Source organism: Mytilus edulis, chromosome 1 (genome assembly GCF_963676685.1).
Source record: "Mytilus edulis chromosome 1, xbMytEdul2.2, whole genome shotgun sequence".
In the NCBI taxonomy this organism is placed as follows: Eukaryota; Metazoa; Mollusca; class Bivalvia; order Mytilida; family Mytilidae; genus Mytilus; species Mytilus edulis.
Window position 1 is genome coordinate 108,457,890 of NC_092344.1, and position 22,849 is coordinate 108,480,738.

Genomic DNA, 22,849 nt, shown 5'->3' on the forward strand with positions numbered 1-22,849 from the left:
ATCTCCTTACCTTTCTAGGGCACCTGAGATCACCCCGATGGATTTATATTACCAAATCATACCGATCTATTGAGTAAGCCAATTGAAACTGTTTTGTATGCCCCCGCAACTGAAAGTTGTGGGGCATATTGTTTTACCCCCTGTCAGTCCATCCGTCCGTCCCATTATGGGAACATAGTTATTCCGCATAACTCCTCCAACAGTTTGAATATTAGGAAGTTTTCTCTTTATATATATTGAAGGTGTGCATGTGGTCAGGGTTTTGATTTTTATTAATATTTGCTCTTTTGGTAGATGAAACTTGAACTTGGTCATTTTTGTGGTAAAAACGGTTAAATGTTATAGTCATTTCAAAATAACACTTTGCATCTGTGGGGGCATCAATTGTGTCTTCCAGACACAATAATATCTCAAAGAAAGTCCTACATTGACTTTTTTATAATACAGTTACTTTTGAGTGGAGTGCAGGGTCATCACTATGTCTAATTTACATTATTTTCACATGTTGTGCTGTTACACTACTGTAGCAGTCCGATGTAAGGTTAGGATATAGCGCTAACATACATGTTAAACTCCGCCAGGTGCACTTTTTTTTATGTACCTGTCCCAAGTCAGTAGCATGAAGTTCAATTGTTGTCGTTGTATCATGTGTGTTATATTTGATTTTTGTAGATTGTTTATTTATAGATTAAAATGTTATTTTTTTTCAAATTTTCCCATAATGTCCTTTTGTAGCTGACTTTATGGTGTGTTGAAGGCTGTACGGTTGCTATATCTGATTTATTACATCCACTGCATTTAAACTCTGATTTATAGTTGTCTCATTGGCAATAACATTAAATTTAACTTTATTTCAACTTCTATGTTGCGTTTTGTATACCGTAACATTGTTTATCTTCTCTACGCATACCCCAGAGCACTCTTCTCGGAAGCCCGAACAAAAGCTCTTGTTCCGCGATAGAAAATTTAAATACGAACTCAGATAAGATAGCTCGAATTTCAACTCGAAATCTTAGTTAATCTAAATGAGACTAAAATTCGTATCTTACTCAAACTCTACATCATAAAGTGACTCAAATTCAAAGTAGTAACTAGAACTCTACCTTTGAATGTGACTCAAACTCGAAGTTCAACTCGAAACTCAAAGACAGCTATGGCGTTCCATATATGGGCGTTTTTCAATAAAAGCGTTCCTTTCAGACCTAAAAAAAAATGGAAAATCAACTAGTCTAAAATTTATTTTCAAGAGTTATTTTGAATACTTCTATTATAGACCTGTTTGTAAACAAAAAGTGCAATCTTAAACATCTTTAAAATGATATTATTTTCATAATTTGTGTACTGTTTCGTAGGGGACTTTTGTCCCCTACGAAACTGCTTTTAAAAACACATATTTTTGCAATTTTAAATGTTTCCTATAGACATTCCAGTTTGTTTACTTTATATACTAGAAAAATCTCATTTTTTTCTGAATTGGAGAACCATTTTTTATCGATAAAGATTAGACAGTACTTCACATATGAAGGTACAACTCATGTTACGTAGTGGACATTTTGATGCGTTTCGTAGTTGACAAAACCGTTTCGTAGTGGACAAAAAGTTTCGTAGTTGACATCAACCCTATTCTATGTTAATAAAAACATAATAAAAATTACATGAAACTAACCTTTGTTATTTGCTTTGCACGAATATAATTGAAAAAAGAGTAAAAAAAGACTGCATGGTAGTGGTAGTGTCCACTACGAAACGTTTTTCTCCCAAACTTGTTTCGTAGGGGACCGTTTCGTAGGGGACGTATTCACATGTTTTATTTTTTTCTCACAACCCCTATATTGCAATAGTAACAAGACTGACTGTATTCATCAAAGCGTTATCAAGCTGTACACTGATATTTTTTTCATAATTTTAAAACCAGTTACTGAAGGAGATTTGACCCGTTTCGTAGTGGACATTTACAAAAATACGGTATCACTCTGGTCCATTTGATGTGCTCAATTTTTCTTACCAACAGTTTAATTGCCGTTATAAAAGCATCACTTCTTTTGTAAGACCCTTATGTTTATATCTCTTGCAAACACAAAATTACATTGATTTTATAAAACTGTTTATAAGCAAGTTTTAATGGCTTCGTTTCGTAATGGACATTGTGTTAGGGACACACCTTCTAAAATAAAAAAATCCTATGTTAAAAGCTGTTTATTAAAATATGTTGGCTCTAAACATACTTTTGAATTATTAAAGAACTTATATTAAGTAAAATTTATGTTTATTTTTTTACAATATTTTAGAGTATGAATGTTGAACAGGCGGTCTAGGGACATGCCATTTTGGTTGTTTTGGACCATTCAGGAATCAATATCTTATCAATCCCTCTAAAAAATAAACTGTTTCTTTGCTTAAAAATGTTATATCTAATTCAGTGTACTGACTGCACAAAAAAATTACTTGCAAAGATCAAACACATTTTTTTAAAGTGGCTAGGACAAGAAAGTACGTTTTTATTGAAAAACGCCCATATATGTTTTTTTATAACAAAATGGTTAGTTATAATTATTAAAATTATGTACATATACTTTTTTCTGAAGAAAATTCTTTAGTTTGTTCACATTTAGAAGAAGTTTACTTTTTTTTTAATTGCTTGCTTCCAGGAAGCAATACACCTTATCGCTATTTGTCCGCCATTACTGGATATCACACAGGTTCCCGTAAAATTTTGACGTCACAATACAAAATATCTGACGCCACAATGGATAAGTGATTGTTGTATGCGTCAAAGGTTCAAGCGGCCGGGTCAGCTGGGATTATCGATAAGTTGTATTCGCCGACATATTTCCGTATTCAAAGTGACCAGATTGAAAAAAATACACGTCCTCAATATTCATGCTTCTTTGTTGATTGTTTACTATAAGGTGACAATCGGTAAACTGCGGCTTCAAAACACGACAATTAATTAGCGGCCATATTTTTAATTCATAACAGACAGAGAAAAAAAACAAATTGACGTTTATACTATATTTTTGCGTTAAAAATGATAAAATCATGCACAGAAAACTACGCTGATGATATAAACATACATTGGTTCAAGATCAAAAAAATCAAAATCATGCAAGTAGAAATATGAAACAGATTTTTGATAACTCACAGTTGTAGAATAACAAATTGTCCAAGTACATATACGTACTAATACCAAAAATCCATATAAATTGCAAAAATCTCAGAAAATCACAGAGCGAAGAAAAGTTCGTCCATTACAGGTCACGTGATTAACATCTAGATTTGGAGAACCTGATATCATCCCCATTTATTATTATTAAGTCTTCTATGTTGTCTTTTGTGAAGTCTTGTTCCTTTTTTGGATATTTTTTTTGGCGTGGAATTGTCAGTTTGTTTTAGTCTTTATAGTTTGAATATTCCTCTAATATCTTTCGACTCCCTTTTATATCTTGTTATGTGGTATTGGTTTGCTCATTGTTAAAGGCCGTGCAGTAACCATTTATTGTAAACCTTCAAAGTTATTTGGTCTTTGGAGTAGTTTTCTTGTCATTGCCAATAACCTTGTGAACTTTTTTCTATCTGAAACGGTCTTTTTCAAACTAATTCACCGCGGTTTATTCAGTACAGCTCAATCGCTTACAGTCAATCAAGATCTATGTTCAGACTTATTATTTGCTTGTATACATCAGCAAACTAAATATTTAAACAGGTGCTGCACAGTACTGAATTGACTGCACGCGAATTGTAAGAACAGTTCTCAGATTTTTGCAGTAGATATTTCTGAAAATTAACAAAAATACTGAACATCACTTTGAATACATTTTTTTCTGAATTTTCAGGTGATGTTTAGATCAAAATAACCATTTCAGATCAAAATTCGTTTACTAGTGAATAACACCACCCTTTTTTTGTAAAATACATATGCATGGCTTGAAAATGTTATATTGTTACATATTTTGAGTATAAAGTAAACTTATTAGCAAATGTTCAAATAAATACTGCTTCTTTTACACAACTACGCCAACTATGCTTAATTTTAATCTGGCAAATTATTTTTCAATTTTGTTTCTTTTAAAAACGGTGACCTACTTCTAACAAATATATGTAATACAAAACAGATATGATATAAATTAATGTTATAACGTGAAATATATTTTTTTATATCTGAGATTACTAGTACCTTTTTAAAATTATCGATATATAACATTGCTTTATGAAAGAAATTTCACTGTTCTTTTTTACCTCTGACATCTGTCATCATAGGTAAATGTCACTGAAAGTGCATATGTATTGTCTTTTAATAAATAAAAAAAAAGATAAAAGCATCTATGAATACATCACCTAATTATATTTTACTTATTTTCTTTGATTTTTACAACGTTGAAGTAACGATTGTGGATGTTTAACCCTACATTTATAAGTCAATAAACTATAATTGTAGTAGGTGATGGGTTAATATGTATAAAAAATAGTTAAGTTCTTTAAAAACTTTGATATTGTTGGTAACTTTTAAATGAATAAAGTGCTATTTGTTCATGTTTCCATAAAGCTTTTAAAGTAATTTATTACAAAGAATGTTGTTAAATGGTTTTCTTTTGTATGTTTACGTTTATGTGATAGACGACAATGCTGGAACAGAAACCCGGAAAAGGAAATGTTTTTATAAATTTTTAAACGGAATATACATGGACAAAGCTGTACTTATTAGCCATTATTTATCTTATATATATACGTTAAATTAAATGAGTACAAGAAATCGATGAAAATTTTATCTTCTATGTTGGTCCTAGATTCGCAAGCTATAAAAAAATTAATGACTCGACCAAATTGACCAACGAAAAGACGAAAACACAGTTGTTATCTTCTAGAAAATTTGATTGTTTTTCATTGTTTTGTAATCGTATGGTCAATTCGTTTTCGCTTTTGTCTTTTCAGAATACCGAACAATCCTACTGAATATACAATGTGGATTCGATCAATTTTAACAATAATGAATTTATAATTATGTCAATTTATCGACATAGTTTCTTTCCATTTTCTGAAATTATTTACAAACCAAACACTGTTTTGGGGGTTAAAGTACACATTTAAAGAAGGGTTTAAGCATATTGTAGAGTAGAAATCTAGGGTACATGTATTTTATTGTGACGTGCTACAGACATGTAAGTCTAGTACATAGACATGTAAGATATTTTGATTTATGTTTTTTTAATTGGTATAAATAAAGCACATTGTTTAATATTCTGTATTTTTATGAAAGTCTTATTATGTAGGAAACTACGGAGTCCTGCTAGGGACATTCAAAGAAAAACAAATATATTGTGCGCACAACTTAAATAAATTGTGCGCACAAAATAATATATTGTGCGCACAATTTAAATATATTGTGCGCACAACTTAAATATATTGTGTGCACAAAATAATATAGTTTGCGTTAAATTCTTTGACCTTACACATGGTACGGATCTTCAATGTCTCCTTTTTAAAGTGACAGAATGGAGAAATGCATAAGGTTTTCTTTTGAAATAGGTCTAGAATACATGGCAATATTCATCACTGCATTTGTATCAACTCCTGACAGGAATACTGAAGAAATTACGTTTATTTCGTCTGACACTTGGTTTACCAACAAATGCGTTGGAAGCCTCCACTTTATATCAGAGTTTATTGGAACGGTTTGAAACAAACTTGGCAAAAGAGCGAGGAAACTATCGAACTTCTGTAGACTTTGATACTATGGCTTTACCTGTTTTCTTGTAACAAATATAAAAACTAGAGGCTCTCAAGAGCCTGTGTCGCTCACCTTGGTCTATGTGCATATTAAACAATGGACACAGATAAATTCATGACCAAATTGTGTTTTGGTGATCATGATGTGTTTGTAGATCTTACTTTACTGGACATTCTACTTGCTATAATTTTCTCTATCTATAATGCACTTGGCCCAGTAATTACAGTGGAAAATATGTTCTTATCGATTTTTGGAAAAGATTACTAAGATTTAAGAAAAATGGTTAAAATTGACTATAAAGGGCATTAACTCCTAAAGGGGTCAACTGACAATTTTGGTCATGTTGACTTATTTGTAGATCTTAACTTGCTTAACATTATTCCTGTTTACAGTTTATCTCTATCTATTATAATATTCAAGATAATAACCAAAAACTGCAAAATTTCCTTAAAATTACTAGTTCTGGGGCACCAACCCAACAACAGGTTGTCTGTTTTGTCTGAAAATTTAAGGGCACATAGATCTTGACCTGAGAAACAATTTATCCCCTGTCAGATTTGCTCTAGATGCTTTGATTTCAGAGATATAAGCCAAAATCTACATTTCGCCCATATGTACTATTTTTAGCCATAGCGGCCATCTTGGTTGGTTGGCAGGGTCACGCCTCACATTTTTAAAACTAGATACCCAAATGATGATTGTGGCCAAGTTTGGTTAAATTTGGCACAACAGTTTCAGAGGAGAAGATTTTCTAAAAGAATACTAAAATTTTAGAAAAATGGTTAAAAATTGACTATAAAGGGCAATAACTCCTTAATGGGTCAACTGACAATTTTTGTTCTGTTGACTTATTTGTAGATCTTACTTTGATGAACATTATTGCTGTTTACAGTTTATCTCTATCTATAATAATATTCAAGATAATAAGCAAAAACTGCAAAATTTCCTTAAAATTACTAATTCAGGGGCAGCAACCCAACAACAGGTTGTCCAATTTGTCTGAAAATTTCAGGGCAGATAGATCCTGATCTAATAGATTATTTTACGCCATATCCGATTTGCTCTAAATGCTTTGGTTTTTAGAGTTATAAGCCAAAATCTACATTTTACCCATATGTTCTATTTTTAGCCATGGCGGCCATCTTGGTTAGTTGGCAGGGTCACGCCACACATTTTTTAAACTAGATACCCCAATGATGATTGTGGCCAAGTTTGGATTAATTTGGCCAAGTAGTTTCAGAGAAGAAGATTTTTGTAAAAGATTACTAAGATTTACGAACTAGAGGCTCTAAAGAGCCTGTGTCGCTCACCTTGGTATATATATGTGAATATTAAACACAAGAAACAGATGGATTCATGACAAAATTGTGTTTTGGTGATGGTGATGTGTTTCTACATCTTACGTTACTGAACATTCTTGCTGCTTACAATTATCTCTATCTGTAATGAACTTGGCCCAATGAAAATTGTTAAAAATTGACTATAAAGGACATTAACTCCTTAGGGGGTCAATTGACCATTTCAGTCATTTGACTTATTTGTAAATTTTGCTTTGCTGAACATTATTGCTTTTTACAGGTTATCTCTATCTATGATAGTATTTAAGATAATAACCAAAAACAGCAAAATTTCCTCAAAATTACCAATTTAGGGGCAGTAACCCAACAACGGGTTGTCCAATTCATCTGAAAATTTTAGGGCAGATAGATCTTGACCTGAGAAACAATTTTTCCCTCATGTCAGATTTGCTCTAAATGCTTTGGTTTTTGAGTTATAAGCCAAAAACTGCATTTTACCCCTATGTTCTATTTTTAGCCATGGCGGCCATCTTGGTTGGTTGGCCGGGTCACCGGACACATTTTTTAAACTAGATTCTCCAATGATGATTGTGGCCAAGTTTTGTTTAATTTGGCTCTGCTGTTTCAGAGGAAAAGATTTTTGTAAAAGTTAACGACGACGGACGACGACGGACGACGACAGACGACGGACGACGACGGACGACGGACGCAAAGTGATGGGAAAAGCTCACTTGGCCCTTCGGGCTAGGTGAGCTAAAAAGTACTTTTAATTTTTCACTTATGCATTATACTTTATGTCTAATAATCTCAAGATTTTGTTTATGTTGATTGACTGTTACTCAATTCACGACTTTGATTTTATTACCCTGTTCGACGATAGAGATGGTCATTATATTTAAAAGTCTTTACTTCCGTTCATTCGTCCGTCTCTGTTTATTGTGAATGTTTTGGTTATAGTTCATGATGAAGTTTTAGTGTCACCAACTTCAATGAATTATGTGGTTTCTTAAAAGGTATCATTGTAAAAGTGTAGAGTAAGTCAAATCCACTGAAAACTGAAGACACGTACAAGTTGTTTTTTTTTTTTTTTTTTTTTTTTTTTTATTAAAGATGACTATGTTTGATCATGATTCAGTACGGTTTTGACCCAAAATGTACTGTTCGTTATTGAAATGTGACGGTGTGTTCAGTCTAAGAAATTCAACATGAAGTTGTGATCAAATAAAGATAAAACTGGGTACATATATAAAACAGAAGATGCAATATGAATGCCAATGAGACAGCTCTCCATCCAAGTCGTAATTTATTAAAAGTTAACAATTATTGGTTATAATACGGTCTTCATCACGGAGAGTTGGCTCACACCAAACAGCAAACTATAAAAGACCCAAAATGACTATAATAAAACGATAAACAGATATGAACCCCACCAATAAACGACAATCACTGAATAACAAGCTCCCGACATAGAACAGTATGCTTATTAGGTCTTTCCACTTTTCTGTGAAAAGACCTATTGTTTTTCTTCTGATTATTTTTTTTTCTTCTGCCTAATTTTGTTCTTGCGATAAATATTTGTTTCGCAATATGTCGCTTAGATATTTGGTATATAATATCGAACAGTTTATGCGCTTTTGAAATTTACCCTGCGTAACCGAATACTTTTCTTTGTAGGAGTTATCTCCCCAAACACTGTTTTCCTTGTGTCCACAACTCCTTCGCAACCGTAAAAGATTACGACAAATTTATTTTTTAAAATTGCTCGTTATATCCTTCGCATGATTTGTCCAATTTTGACCGAAGCAATATGAACGCTCCATATGAGAGTTATTTCCCCTTTTGTATTTGAAATTTTGAAATGTATTTTAAACTGGAACACCACAAGTGATAGAGACCTAGGATCTTTTGATTTGAGGTTCTTGGTCCAAAAAAATGAAAATTAGGTCAAGGTCCAAGGTCAAGGTCATATTCTAATTTTTGAATTTGTCTTATTTTCACTCATTTTTATTAACCTTATAAGATATCGACAAATTATTTTGTATAAATTGTTAGTTGCGACATGTGGTAACTAAATAATTTTAGTTGAAAGGGTGCATAAACAATGAATGGGAGTTTTCGTCCCTATCATATCTTAAATTATATGTAAAGTGATATAACTTATTAACCATACATATTAGAGACCTAGGGTCTTTTGATTTGAGATCCTCAGTTTATGACCTTGAAATTGAGGTCAAGGTCATAGGTTAATTTGACGTTCTAGATTTTGACCTTTGCTTTAAATTCATATCTATACATCATAAAGCCATATGAACTGACATTTTAGACTGATTTTTTATATGTTCATATCAAAATAGATATTAACTGGTGGAAAGACCTTCAATTGTTCTCTGAACAATTGGTTTTTAATTTTTTTTCATTTTCTTCCGCCTAATTTTGTCCTTGCGAAAAATATTTGTTTCACAATATGTCGCTTAGATATTTGATATATGATATCGAACAGTTTATGCACATTTGAAATTTACCCTGCGTTACCGAATACTTTTTTTTGTAGGAGTTATCTCCCCCAACACTGTTTTCCTTGTGTCCACAACTCCTTCGCAACCGTAAAAGATTACGACAAATTTATTTTACAAAATTGCTCGTTATATCCTTCGCATGATTTGTCTTATTTTGATGGAAGCGTTATGAACGCTCCATATGAGAGTTATTTCCCCTTATGCATTTGATATAAGTGATATGCATTTCTATCTTGTAAACCATAAGTGATAGACACCTAGGATCTTTGGTTTGAGGTCCTTGGTCCAAAAAAATGAAATTAAGGTAAAGGTCAATTGTCAAGGTCATATTCTTATTTTTTGAATTTGGCTTATTTCCAATCATTTCCAGAAACCATATAAGATATCGACAAATTATTTTTCTAAATTATTAATTGCGACATGTCGTAACACGTAAATTTTGATTGCAAGGGTACGTTGAACGTAAATGTGAGTTTTCTCCCCTCTTGTATTTAAAAATACGCGTATGGTGATATAACTGATTAACAAAAGATAATTAAGACCTATGGTCTTTTGATTTGAGGTCCTTGGTTTATGACCTTGAAATTGATCTCAAGGTCATAGGCTAATTGGACGTTCTAGATTTTGACCTATGCTGCAAATTCATATAAATACATCAGAAAGCCAGGAACTAACCTTTTAAACTGATTTTTCCTATTTCAATATCAAAATAGATCTTTACTAGTGGAAAGACCTTCAATTGTTCTCTGAACAATTGGTTTTTAATTATGATTTAATTTTTTAAGCGTTGTATACAAATGTTTCAGGTCAAGTTATAGTTTCATTCTGATTAATAGAAGAGAGGACAAGAGGTCACTTATAGTATCTATTTTTGATCGATTTCATTATAAAGTATGTTGTTCGTATTCATTATGAAACTGAAATGTTACAAAAAAAATTAGAAATAGTCAATGAAATTTCTCAGTGGAATATTTTGCAAACAAAGGCAACAATTATGATTTTTTTTTTCGAAATATGGTCCGTTTTGGGGAATCATTTATTCAAAACCTTGTGGCCCGACTGTTCGCGATCGATGTGATTGCCAAAGAGACAACTATATATATATACATATACACCATAGCTCATACAAATACGGGTTATATTCTTCTCATATATTTTTCTGATGGTATGATATTCAACCCCTAACGGGAAGGATTGTGCTTGATATTCATATGATTAAAACATAATCTTTCAATCAGTTTAATTGAGGTGTGGAGCTGGCATGTCAGTAACTGCTTGTAGTCCTTCTTATTTTATGTATCATTGTCATTTTGTTAAGTTTCATTTGTTACCTATTCTGACAACGGACACGGGCTTCTTTACTGTCGGTATTGCTGTGTGTGTGGGTTTTTTTTATCTGCATTGGCTAGAGGTATAAAAGGAGGGTTGAGATCTCACAAAACATGTTTAACTCCGCCGCATTTTTGTGCCTGTCCAAGGTCAGGAGCCTCTTGCCTTTGTTGGTTTTGTATGATTTTTAATTTAAGTTTCTTGTATATACTTTGGATAGATAAAGGAAGAGGTGGTATGAGTGCAAATGAGACAACTCTCCATTTAAGTCACAATTTATAAAAGTAAACCATAATTATAGGTCAAGGTACGGTCTTCAACACATAGCTTAGGCTCACAACGAACAGCAAGCTATAAAAGGTCCTTTCAAACGGCAAAACCAACGGTCTAATTTATATAAAAAACGAGAAACGAGAAACAACTATAAAGTTTAGTATGACGTCCATTATCACTGAACTAGTCCATATTTTTGTTTATAGGCCAGCTGAAGCACGCATTTGGGTGCGGGATTTTTTCTTGCTGTATTGAAGAATCAAATGTATCTGAGAAACAAACCTTATATGATTTGCGCGCCTTATAATTTTTTTGTACATTAAATACAGTTCAACTATACCTTGGTCATCGTATCTGAAAAATAGACTAATTCTGAGATATTTAACATTAACCAATAAACCATGAAAACAAAGTCAAGGTCAGATGATAGCAACCAGCCAAATATATATACATTACAATCATTCCATAAAACAAATACAGTTAATTTATGCCTTATAGTATCTGAAAAACAGACCAAACAAGAATCCAATAACATGGACCAATGAACCATGAATATAAAATCAAGTTCAGATTAATATAATTGCAAGATAGACAATTTCACCATACAAACATTCCATACCCCAAATATATATCTAACTACATGCTTATAGTATCCCAGAAATATGTACCAAAACACAAACATTTTACTTTGCCGGACCACTTAACCCTGAAAATGATGTCAAGGTCAGTTGACACCTGTGAAGTGGACATTTAGACATTAAAATCGTTCCATACAACCAAATATAGAAGAACTATTGTATTTGGTATCTGACATTTTGTCTAAACCACGAACACATAACACGAACACGTAAAATGAGGTCATGGTCAAGTGAAAACTGTTTTCCTAATTTTGGGAGCACACCACATTATTTTAGTGCGTACATTATATTATATTGTGCGCACAATATGTTTACGTTGTGCGCACAATATATTTAAGTTGTGCGCACAATATATTATTTTGTGCGCACAATATATTATTTTGTGCGCTCAATATATTATTTTGTGCGTAATATATATTTTAGCTGTGCACACAACATATTTAAGGAAAGGAATGAGATTTGTTTGAGAAATACGAGAACACATAATGATAAATCTATTAGTTGAATATAACTTTGATGATTATTATATACCTGGTTTTGGTTTCCCCATCATACAAAATCCACAAGATTGTCTACATATTCTTTGAGCTTCTACATTGTTCTGATTAAATGTTGATTCTTCAGCAACAAGCATAGCACAGTCATCCAACAAATCATAGCAACTTTCTGTGAACAAATGTAATCAAGATCGATTACATAGCTTATAGCAAAACACTCATCTTGAACTAATGAATACTACTTCTAAACATCTTATAGTCGTGGAGATATCACTACTATTCCTTTTTAGAATTACATTTTTTCTGATTAAACTCTTTTCATATTACAAAATGTTTAAACTTGTTTAAAAGTGTGGAAACATTTACTTCAAATGTAAAAAATATCAATGTCTCTAAAAAATACCATTAGTTTTTTGTTCATTTAAATGAATATTCTAACAAACAGATGTATTGCTGTATCAAATTGTTTATTTCAAGAAAAAAATAGACCGATTATTTTAGCCATTTATAGTCCGAAATTATTTTGTCAAAACTTTATTTCTATAAAGTCTCATCTATTCATATATTGTTTTTAATATTTACAGTATTGAAATGATTAAAACTTCTGATAAACGCCATACTTAAATTAAATAATTAACTGCACTTTCTCAACCACGATTAAATTTTACATAATGCATCTTTCTGCTCTATAATATATATTTGTTTCCTCTTTACACAAGATAATCATTGATTTCAAATTTCATAATAATTTCTATGATTTCAGTTGAAATAAGTCAAAAAGACCATCTTTTAACCATGTAACATCAGATTCCTCATAGTTGATTTGATTATGCTTTTAAAAGTCGAAAACGATTTTGTTTTCCCCATTTTTTTTTCTTCATCTATTTATGTTTATGGATGTTACCTAAACTACATGGATCACAATAATTTCTGTTACAATCTTCATAGTGAGTATAACACCATGGTTTTGTTCCACTTCCTGGATTTCTACAGTAATTGTCAACTAAATCATCGTCCAAATCACTAAATATAATATAAGAAGTACATAAGTAATTAACACTCATTATGTGTTGGTGAATACATATACACTTCAAGAACAATATTTAGGATATAGAAAAATTAGATACAAAATAATAAGAAATCAAAAGCTATTCTGTAATTCTTATATATTACAGTTTTAACAAAGCGCAATATGTGCAAAACTAAACAATGAAAATTTAATTTTTTCAATTGAGTTTTCAAATTAGCAAGTCTACTAAACAAAATTAGTCTTTAAACGACAGTGAAAACTAAACAAAGTACCAATACGTTTACAAGAATCAAAACATGAATCTTCATGATTTGTTCAAGAAAAAAAAACTTAAAGGTATAAGAAGATTGGTTATCAATGCCATTTTCCAATTTTATAATTTAAAGAGAATGTATGGGAAATTGGTTAAAAGAGATTAGATTTAGTGTTACTTATAATGGACGACCGAAACATAGAGTATTACCCAGAATCAAATGCGTGATGAGGACAGTTTTGTACTCTTGTCCAAGGTAAACATGATTCAAACGTTCTTGTGACATTGACAGTGCCGCGGTAATCATCGCCTTTACCAGTGTAGCACATGTCTTCGTCTGTTATAAGAAAGAGAGGATGATTAAAAATCATGTCTTTGTAAAGATCTTCGTAAGTTTCCATCCGGCCTATGTCGTTCTGCCATGAGTAGTTTAACTATTTCAAAAGCTGTGTGTGTTAATTGACACTTGTCTGATAAAGTTAGAAGTTTGGGATATTTTGTAGATCTAAAAATGTTCATATGCATAAATTGTAACATATTGTAATAATGTTCATATTAGGTTTTAATTATCGTACAACGAGTTGACTTGCATACCGCATTCAAGGGAAGAAAAAATTGCATTGCGATAGCGGTGTATGACGTATTAGCGATGTCCTTTTTAGATATTTATTCCTTGTAATTCAAGACAATTAATTTCATGTGTCAGTTTGATTGATTTAATTTGGTTAGTTGTGTTGTTCTCTAATAATGTATGTTTACATAGATATAGCTGCTAGATTCTTATTATTATCATATTCGATTTGTACGGCATAACTCGTTGTTTGCTGTGACTATGAAACTATATCATAATATAAAAATTGGATTTCGCCTTTCATTTCATAACAAAACTTGTTTAAGATCTTTTTAGTTCCTTTGAAAGATTTTACTAAGTATGTTCTTAACATGTTCTAATGTACTTCAATTTTATTCTATTTATGAACAACTTATTCATCATTATCAGGGACCGAAATCTATTTTAAATCTAATCGATATTTAAATGCAAAATATAGAATATACTTACCAGTAATCAATGACACAGAAGCTTTAAAACCATTTCCTGTTCCTGTTAACCCGGAAGATAATGTTAGACCAATATAATTAACTTCTGAGATAATAACAGAGCTAAACCTTCGTCCACAATAGCTACAAAACATTTTCGCAAAATAAATTGTATCTTTATTTATGGATGCGTTATTCAAATATACGTTGCTTCCAATATTGTTCGATCTCATTTTCAACAAGACAGTAGACTTCCGGATTTTATTATATATCAGAATTAACTTGCTAACACGGAAACAAAATGTAAGAAGAAAAACTATTTTGAGATTTACTGCACAAGTTGGTTGAGTAAACATAACTTTATGTTAACATTTTGCTTTTTGTATCAAAATGTTTAATCTATTTAATTTCTGTAAGAAGTGATTCAAATGTAGTCCAAAACATTTCGCATAAAATAAAACGTCTCATACAAAACAAAACACAATAAAAAAACACATTTTGCTAAAAACAATATTTACTTGACTCCTGGATGACCTGGTAGTGTAAACCGTACTTCTAATGAATCCTCGCATATGGGAAATGAACTTTCACTATCAAAAGTGGACTCAATGTCAAATTTATCAAATGCCAGCTTCAATTTGGTATTTTCAGGACTCTGAAAGTAAAAATATGTTAACCCATTCTACTTACAGTTTATTTGCTATAGAACGGTTTATTAAACATGTTTATCATTGAGCTCTGCAGCTTACCTCTTGTAGGTACACAGTTCATCTTTTCTTTTTTTTTTTTCAAATATAAACCAATATGAACAATTCTGACAATGCTACTCCTTTTTATCCAGGTGGATGGTTGAGAAAAAAATCGGTATTTTTGTGAAAAGAATGTTTTCAATTATTTGATATAAGCATGTTATAATTGTTAGACAATTCAGAAATTTCACATACAAACGAACGTGTACTTGGAGTTCTCTTAGAGTCAATTCAATATCACGTGAAATAACTGCTAGTATGTACAATAATTACTACTGTTAAACATACCTTTTTACGTATGTATGTTATGATATACAATTAACTTAATACTAAACTGTCATCATAGTTCTCATAATTTTCTACAGTTGTGTAAGTTAAAAGTTTTATCTTTATTGTCCAGCTACATTGTTGCTTAAAATTACAAGCTTGTGGAAAGTTTGGAGAACTTATGATGGCCTTCGGGTTCTTCTCTGAAATCGTGAATATGCCACCGCAATCTAAAATGTGATATAAATGATTAAACCCGTCATATGACTATATCTGTATTATAAGTCAGTAATTTTCACGCCCATTATATCACCTGTCTTTTTTGACATGATGTTATAGGGGTTATTTTAGTGTTGTTGTGGTTATTTTGGTATTGTTTTTGTTTTAAGAAACTTGTTCGTTTCTGTTCTTTTTATTGAACAATTTAAATGAACAATGTATATTTTTGTAAAATAGACATGGCACCATCCTATGAATAAAGGCTGTATCATTAACTTTTAATAAAGGATGTATCATTAACTATTAATAAAGGATGTATCATTAACTATTACTAAAGGTTGTGTCATCAATTTTTGATAAAGGCTGTATCATCAACTATTTTTATGTTTATATAAATGAATATTTTCATTAACCATACTTATCATATATTTGATAGTATGGAAAAACAAAAGTAAGTAACAAAATGCAAAACATAAAGGTTATGAGTAGTACTATAATTTTCTATATCTTTATTTCTGTCATTATCTTAACTTTGTTGCATTCTTATTAAAAGAAAACACTATTTTTATATACAGAACTAAAGATATAAAAGCATACCGTAATTAATTGGCCAGTAGTAGCAAACATTGATAAAAACGGACGTTTTCCTTGCTATTCGGGAATTAGGTGCTAGCCCAGCAATTAGGACTCTGCTGCTACCCTTCAGCATGAACCATTGCTTTTCTGCTTTCATATCTTAAATTGAAGAATTAATATATAAAAAATCACAAACAAGCACACATTGTTAAACAAACAAAAATAAATTCAAACTAGAAAGATGACAAATCGTGTGTTGCTACACTTTGCTATACTTGAGGGACTGCGAAATTTTGACATTCAAATAGTGGCAAAAAGCTGTTTGTTTGTAAAATTTTCTTCTTTTAACATTATGTTGCTCGTTGAAACATTAAACATCACCTACCTTCGTTACAGGTGTAAACCGGATTGTATTTGTTTACCCTATAAGATTCATTTTTTAATAAAATGAATGTGTGGTCGAAATTATACACCTTCCTTTACCATTTGCACGTACAACAATGCATGTTAGTAAAACTTGATGATGCAATTAAAAAAAAAAGCATTTGGTTATAATCAGAGTGGTCTAACATACATGATCCGTTTATGCTCTGTAAAAGTAGTTTTTTATTCGTTTAAGCAAATGTAAACTAGTGCATTCCTTATACGATATTTTAAATTTCTACCAACAATTTAACAAAAGCCAAACAAGATTACACAATTATATAATGCAAAAACGCAAAGAATAAGCACCACTACTACCTCTACCAAATCGGAACATATTTCATCTAAATGACATATATAAAAGTCATATACTAATATTATAAAAAGATTCTGAGAAACAATCAATAAAGTAACCTTTGACCTCTTGACATTCACTATCTGTAGGAAATAATGTGAATGGTTCTTTAGTCGGGAGATATACTGGATCTTTCCAACTCCCATCCTCTCTACAACAGAAATGCCATATCATGGAATCACCCGTAAACTTTCCGTCCGGTATTGGTTTCTTAATTATCTCCACATCGCCATTGCCAAACTTTATGAATCCCTCAGTGAATCCTTTAATAAATGTTACACAACTATGTTTTAAAAAGATGGTTTCTGTCGTTTTTAACGTTTTTTGCATACTTTTATTTATGTTTAATACTACTTCTTAATATGTAAATTATGTACTGATAATTGAAGATGAAGGTATGCGTGAATGTGTCAGCAACCCAATGGAATGATATACGAGAAAAGACGCTTAGGTCTACTGTCAGCTTTAAATTATTTGTTAATAAAACTCTTCAGTCGGAAGCTAATGTCGATTAATATTAGCACAGAATGGCATATTCACCGTTCGTCAATGTTCTGAGGTAAAAGGAAAATAATTTTAATCTCACAATGATTTCTTTATTCATGTGAACATCAATGGTATTCAACTGTTTTTAACTAATTGAATGTTTCTGGTGCATAAAGTCTAAATAAGGGTTAATTTTCATTAACATTATGATGTGAAATATGATAATATTGCTTTCCTAACATTTCTTTTTAAATTTCAACTCAAAATACATGATACAGCTATATTAAGGTGTCGATAAGGTCCTAATATGATCCCTTCTTTCAGCTGAAAATTTCAATTAGATGTCTAGACCATTTTCATTTTGAATCATAGCAAAAAAGATATACTCGCTTTGAAACGGGTCTCTTCGTTGAACATGTATGATTGAGCGATTGTGTTTCGATTTTTTTTTTTCATTACGAAACCATATGATGTCGCAATTTTTTTATGTCTATCTAGATTCGATGAAGGCAGGTTTGCTTCCACCAAATACTATGGCCAGAAAAATACAGAAAATATGTCAATAAAATCATGTTTGTTATAAGAAAATATAATTTGATTTCAATCTTAGTTTGTCAAACCCTAAGATTAACGTTTATTCAGCCAAAATATAATTGAAATCCGGACAATTTTGTGAACTTACACCTATATTTCGATTAATATTTGCTATGTGGTTAGAAATGTAACGCTCTATGTGAACTGATTTTTTGTCCGTTGATCAACTTGATTTTTTTTTATCATCTTGACACAATGAACTTGATAATTGTGAAAATATCGGGCCATAACTTAACTAACTTATCTTTATAAATTTGAATGTCTGTACAAAAAAACATAACTCAACGTAAATGGCGGGGAAAATACTGACAAAAATATCATTCTTATGATATTTTGAACAACGGTATTTTTGGCATGGGTTTCGTAACCTCATTTAGTGTTCTTATGCAACTTTGTTTGAACAATAATTTGGACCAAATACAAGCCTTGATAGTTTGTGTCCAGGGAACAAATCGGATACAACTCCAGTAATGGAATCTACTTTTAGCTCTTATCTTTGACATTACGTTAGACTCTACAATAATATTTATGACATGATCATTTTTATAAATTAACTGCAAAAGTATAAATTATTCGAAATACTAAGGATTTTCTTATCCCAGGTAGTCAGGATTTTACTTCGTCAGAATTATCTCCCTATTACGCCAGTTCATTTTCACAATTGTAGAAAAGGAAGCCATTGTAGAGATGACGCGCTACCAATTTTGCTCTTGGAAACCGATAAATTTATCCAAATTGCACCATTACGATCCTTATATGTCAGTTGTATTTTAAAAGACAAATGTATCAACTGGCTATTGAGCATCAGTTAATGATATTGTCTGCATTGATTCAACTTAAAACTATTGTCTGATCGGTTTTCAGGGGGAATTTTCGAAAATTCATAAAAATTTTAAAAAATTCTAATTAAAAATTTCGTGGAAGGGCAGACTAGATTTTTTTAGTGTATAAAGACTATAAACCCTAGTTTTCACACACAAAAAATTAAATTTTTTCAAAGATATGCATTTTCATCATACAACTTGAAAGACTGTCGTCAAGTACTTTCAGTAAAAAAATAGCTATTCGAACACACCTTCTCTGTTTTTGTGACTCATTAGATAGGTATTTCACTTGACCCATATATTTCAACTTTTAGTACTGTTATTTTTTTGTGTTGTAAAGTCAATCTGTAGCTTTGATATATAAAAATGATAGAATTTGATGCGATGCGATGTATGAAATATTCTTACTTTGTACAATATCAAGACAAAATATTCAACTCAAACACGCCCTAACATAAAAAGGTGCACTCGATTTTCTCTTTTCGATACAATTGCTACCCATTTTTTGGATTTTTTTCTTGAGTCACATAATAGTAGGGCAGACAAATTTTTGAACTAATAGATTGATATGTTTTCCGTCCGTGCTAATTTTTTCAAAAAAATCGGAGGTTATGCATTTTCTTCATCAAACTAAAAGATACCCATGTCGTCGACTTGACAGTAGGAAACCAGGTTGAAATAGAACAAAAGAATCGAAGAAGAAGGCGATAAATGTTTTACTGTATTGTTTACTATAGTGACAAAATTTTTAAAAGTTAATAGAAACAAACAAAACTGCAATTTTCTTCTCAATAACGAGGTGTTTTATTTGAAAAACACCATTTGCATAAGTTTTCAATTTTTCTAGTACACAATTAAGCAGAACAATTAGATGTCAAGTCGACGACATGGGTATCTTTCAAGTTGGATGACGAAAATGCATAATCTTCGATTTTTTTGAAAAAATTACCACGGACGGAAAACATATCAATCTATTAGTTCAGTAATTTTCGTGTCTGCCCTTCCATTATGTGACTGAAGAAAAAATTCCAAAAAATAGGTAACAATTGTATCGAAAAGAGAAAATCGAGAGCACCTTTTTATGTTAGGGCGTGTTTGAGTTGAGTATTTCGTCTTGGTATCGTACAAAGTAAGAATATTTCATACATCGTCTCGCTTCAGATTCTTTCATTTTTATATATTAAAGCTACAGGTTGACTTTATAACACAAAAAAATCACAGTACTAAAAGATGAAATATATGGGTCAAGTGAAATACCTATCTAATGAGTCACAAAAACAGAGAAGGTGTGTTCGAATAGCTATTTTTTTACTGAAAGTACTTGACGACAGTCTTACAAGTTGGATGATGAAAATGCATATCTTCGAAAAATTCTAATTTTTTGTGAGTGATAACTATGGTTTATAGTCTTCAACCACTAAAAAAATCTAGTCTGCCCTTCCACGAAATATTTAATTAGATTTTTTTTAAATGTTTATGATTTTTCAAAAATTCCACCTGACAACCGATCAGACAATAGTCTTAAGTTGAATCAATGCAGACAAGATCATTAACTAATGCTCATCAGCTAGCTGATACATTTGTCTTTTAAAATATAACTGACATATAAGGATCGTATTGGTGCAATGTGGATAAATTTATCGGTTTCCAAGAGCAAAATTGGTAGCGCGTCATCCCTACAATGGCTTCCATTTCTACGATTGTGAAAATGAACTGGCGTAATGGGGAGATAATTTTGACGAAGTAGGATCCTGACTGTTGAAATCTAATTGTTCTGCTTAAATATGTACTAGACAAATTGAAAACTTATGCAAATGGTGTTTTTAAAATAAAACACCTCGTTATTGAGAAGAAAATTGAAATTTTGTTTGTTTCTATTAACTTTTAAAAAGTTTGTCACTATAGTAAACAATACAGTACACATGTATTGCGTTCTCTAACAAAGAGCTTCGATTCTTTTGTTCTATTTCAACCGGGTTTCCGACTGCAGGCATAGATAACCTGAATCGTATTTGGCACAACCTTTAGGAATTTTGGGTCATCAGTGTTCTTCAACTTTTTTCTTTGTTTAGCTATCTAACTATTCTAATCTGAGTGTAACTAGTGAGTCTTGTGTAGACGAAACACGCGTCTGGTGTATTAAATTATACGCCTGGTACCTTTGATAACTATTAGATCTATGTCAATATGAAAAATACCATAAAACAAATAACGGTAAACAAAAATAAATGAAATCATCCGGTTTTTTATCAACAAAAGGAAAGATTCTCTGATTGTTTTTATGTAATATAAAAGAAAAAAGAAACAATGTTTTTTTTTATTTTCGATTTGCCCCAAAATTGTTCCTTTTATTAGAAGTTTTGAACAGCCTTGCTCCCTTACACAAATTGTGAAAATTTTATTCGTTTATATTTTCATTCTAATATTTCAAAGATTAATGACAATCGTTTAATTCCAATACTATGTTCGTTAAGCTTTTTTTATTTTTTTTGTATTTGCGATTATCTGTCTACAATCGATGAATCGTTTCCAAACAAAAATAAGTTAAAATAAAATTAAAAACTTGTTATAAATAAGGCCGTTGGTTTGGTTTTTTTTCAATTTATTCCTATTTTCATGTCAGGGTCTTCTATAGCCGACTATACGGTATTGGTTTATCTCATTGTTAAAGGTCATAAGGTTGCCTTTAATTGATTGAATCCACTTTATTTAAACTTTGGTGGATAGTTGTCTCATTGGGAACCATACCACATCTACTTATATTAAAATTAGTTATTAGGGGTTTTTTTGGTAGCAGAAAAGTTTCGATAAAAATAATAATAATGAATTTAAAATTTACATGTATCTAAAATATCATTAATTTAAAATCCATGACATAAATGCGACCATTCAGTAATACATTGAAGTAGTTCCGTGTTGAAACCAACATACTAACTGAAGAACTAATAAATAGAAAGACGCAATCGGTGTGTTTATACGAAAAATCCCATTCACCTTAGAATTTTGTATGTATGTATGTATTCATATTTGTACAGATTTAATTTGGGATAATGAATAACAATTTTTTGAACTAATGTCTAACAGTTGAAAACAAATACGTAACATAGTGTTGTAAATAAAGGCAACAGTAGTATACCGCTGTTCAAAACTCGTAAATCCATGGGCAAAAAAACAAATCGGGGTAACAAACTTTAATTGAGGGAAACGCATTAAATATAAGAGAAAAATAACAACAACACAACATTAAAATGTAACACACACAGAAAAAGACTAAGTATTAGACAAAATCCGATGAGAATAACAAATATGACATCAATACATCAATACATGAATTTTGGATAGAAAAGTACCGTGACACGTCTTATAGTAATGTGAATTCACACTCAAATATAAGAGAAAACAAACGACACAACGGAAACAACGTTAAAATGTAACACACACAGAAACGAACTATAATATAACAATGGCCATATTCCTGGCTTGGTACAGGACATTTGTTAAAAAAAGAAAAAAATGGTGGGTTGAACCTAGTTTTGTAGCACCAGTTTTTAAAATTTAATACGCCAGAAGTTCGTTTCGTCCACACAAGATTTACTAGTGACGCCTAGATACAAAAGTTCGATAGTCAAAACAAGTACAAAACTGTACAGCACTGAGGATCAAAAGTTCACAAAGGTTGTGCCAAATTCGGCTAGGGTTTTCTGCTTTGGATAAAAACATCCTTATTATTTAGAACAATTTATGCTTTTGCAAACAGTA

General features: G+C 31.2%; 2 protein-coding genes and 1 long non-coding RNA gene across 3 annotated transcripts in view; 1 reads left to right on the forward strand and 2 right to left on the reverse strand.

Annotated features, from left to right (window-relative positions):
- LOC139520724 (uncharacterized) overlaps positions 1-15,687 on the reverse strand; it is a 31,773-nt gene extending 16,086 nt beyond the window's left edge. Inside the window, exons 1-6 of the mRNA XM_071313623.1 lie at positions 15,682-15,687; positions 15,116-15,252; positions 14,620-14,741; positions 13,770-13,896; positions 13,181-13,299; positions 12,311-12,445 (exon numbers count right to left, since the gene is read on the reverse strand). Coding sequence (XP_071169724.1) covers positions 12,311-12,445; positions 13,181-13,299; positions 13,770-13,896; positions 14,620-14,741; positions 15,116-15,252; positions 15,682-15,687 — 646 coding nt within the window. The remainder of the gene's footprint in view (positions 1-12,310; positions 12,446-13,180; positions 13,300-13,769; positions 13,897-14,619; positions 14,742-15,115; positions 15,253-15,681) is intronic.
- The window catches only part of LOC139517357 (plasminogen-like), a 193,024-nt gene that overhangs the window by 132,948 nt on the left and 37,227 nt on the right, over positions 1-22,849 (forward strand). The window lies entirely within an intron of this gene.
- On the reverse strand, positions 15,739-17,375 carry LOC139520415 (uncharacterized). The gene is made up of 3 exons (XR_011663883.1): positions 17,246-17,375; positions 16,430-16,567; positions 15,739-15,843 (listed from the first exon to the last, which is right to left on the reverse strand). It is a non-coding gene; the product is annotated as an uncharacterized lncRNA (long non-coding RNA).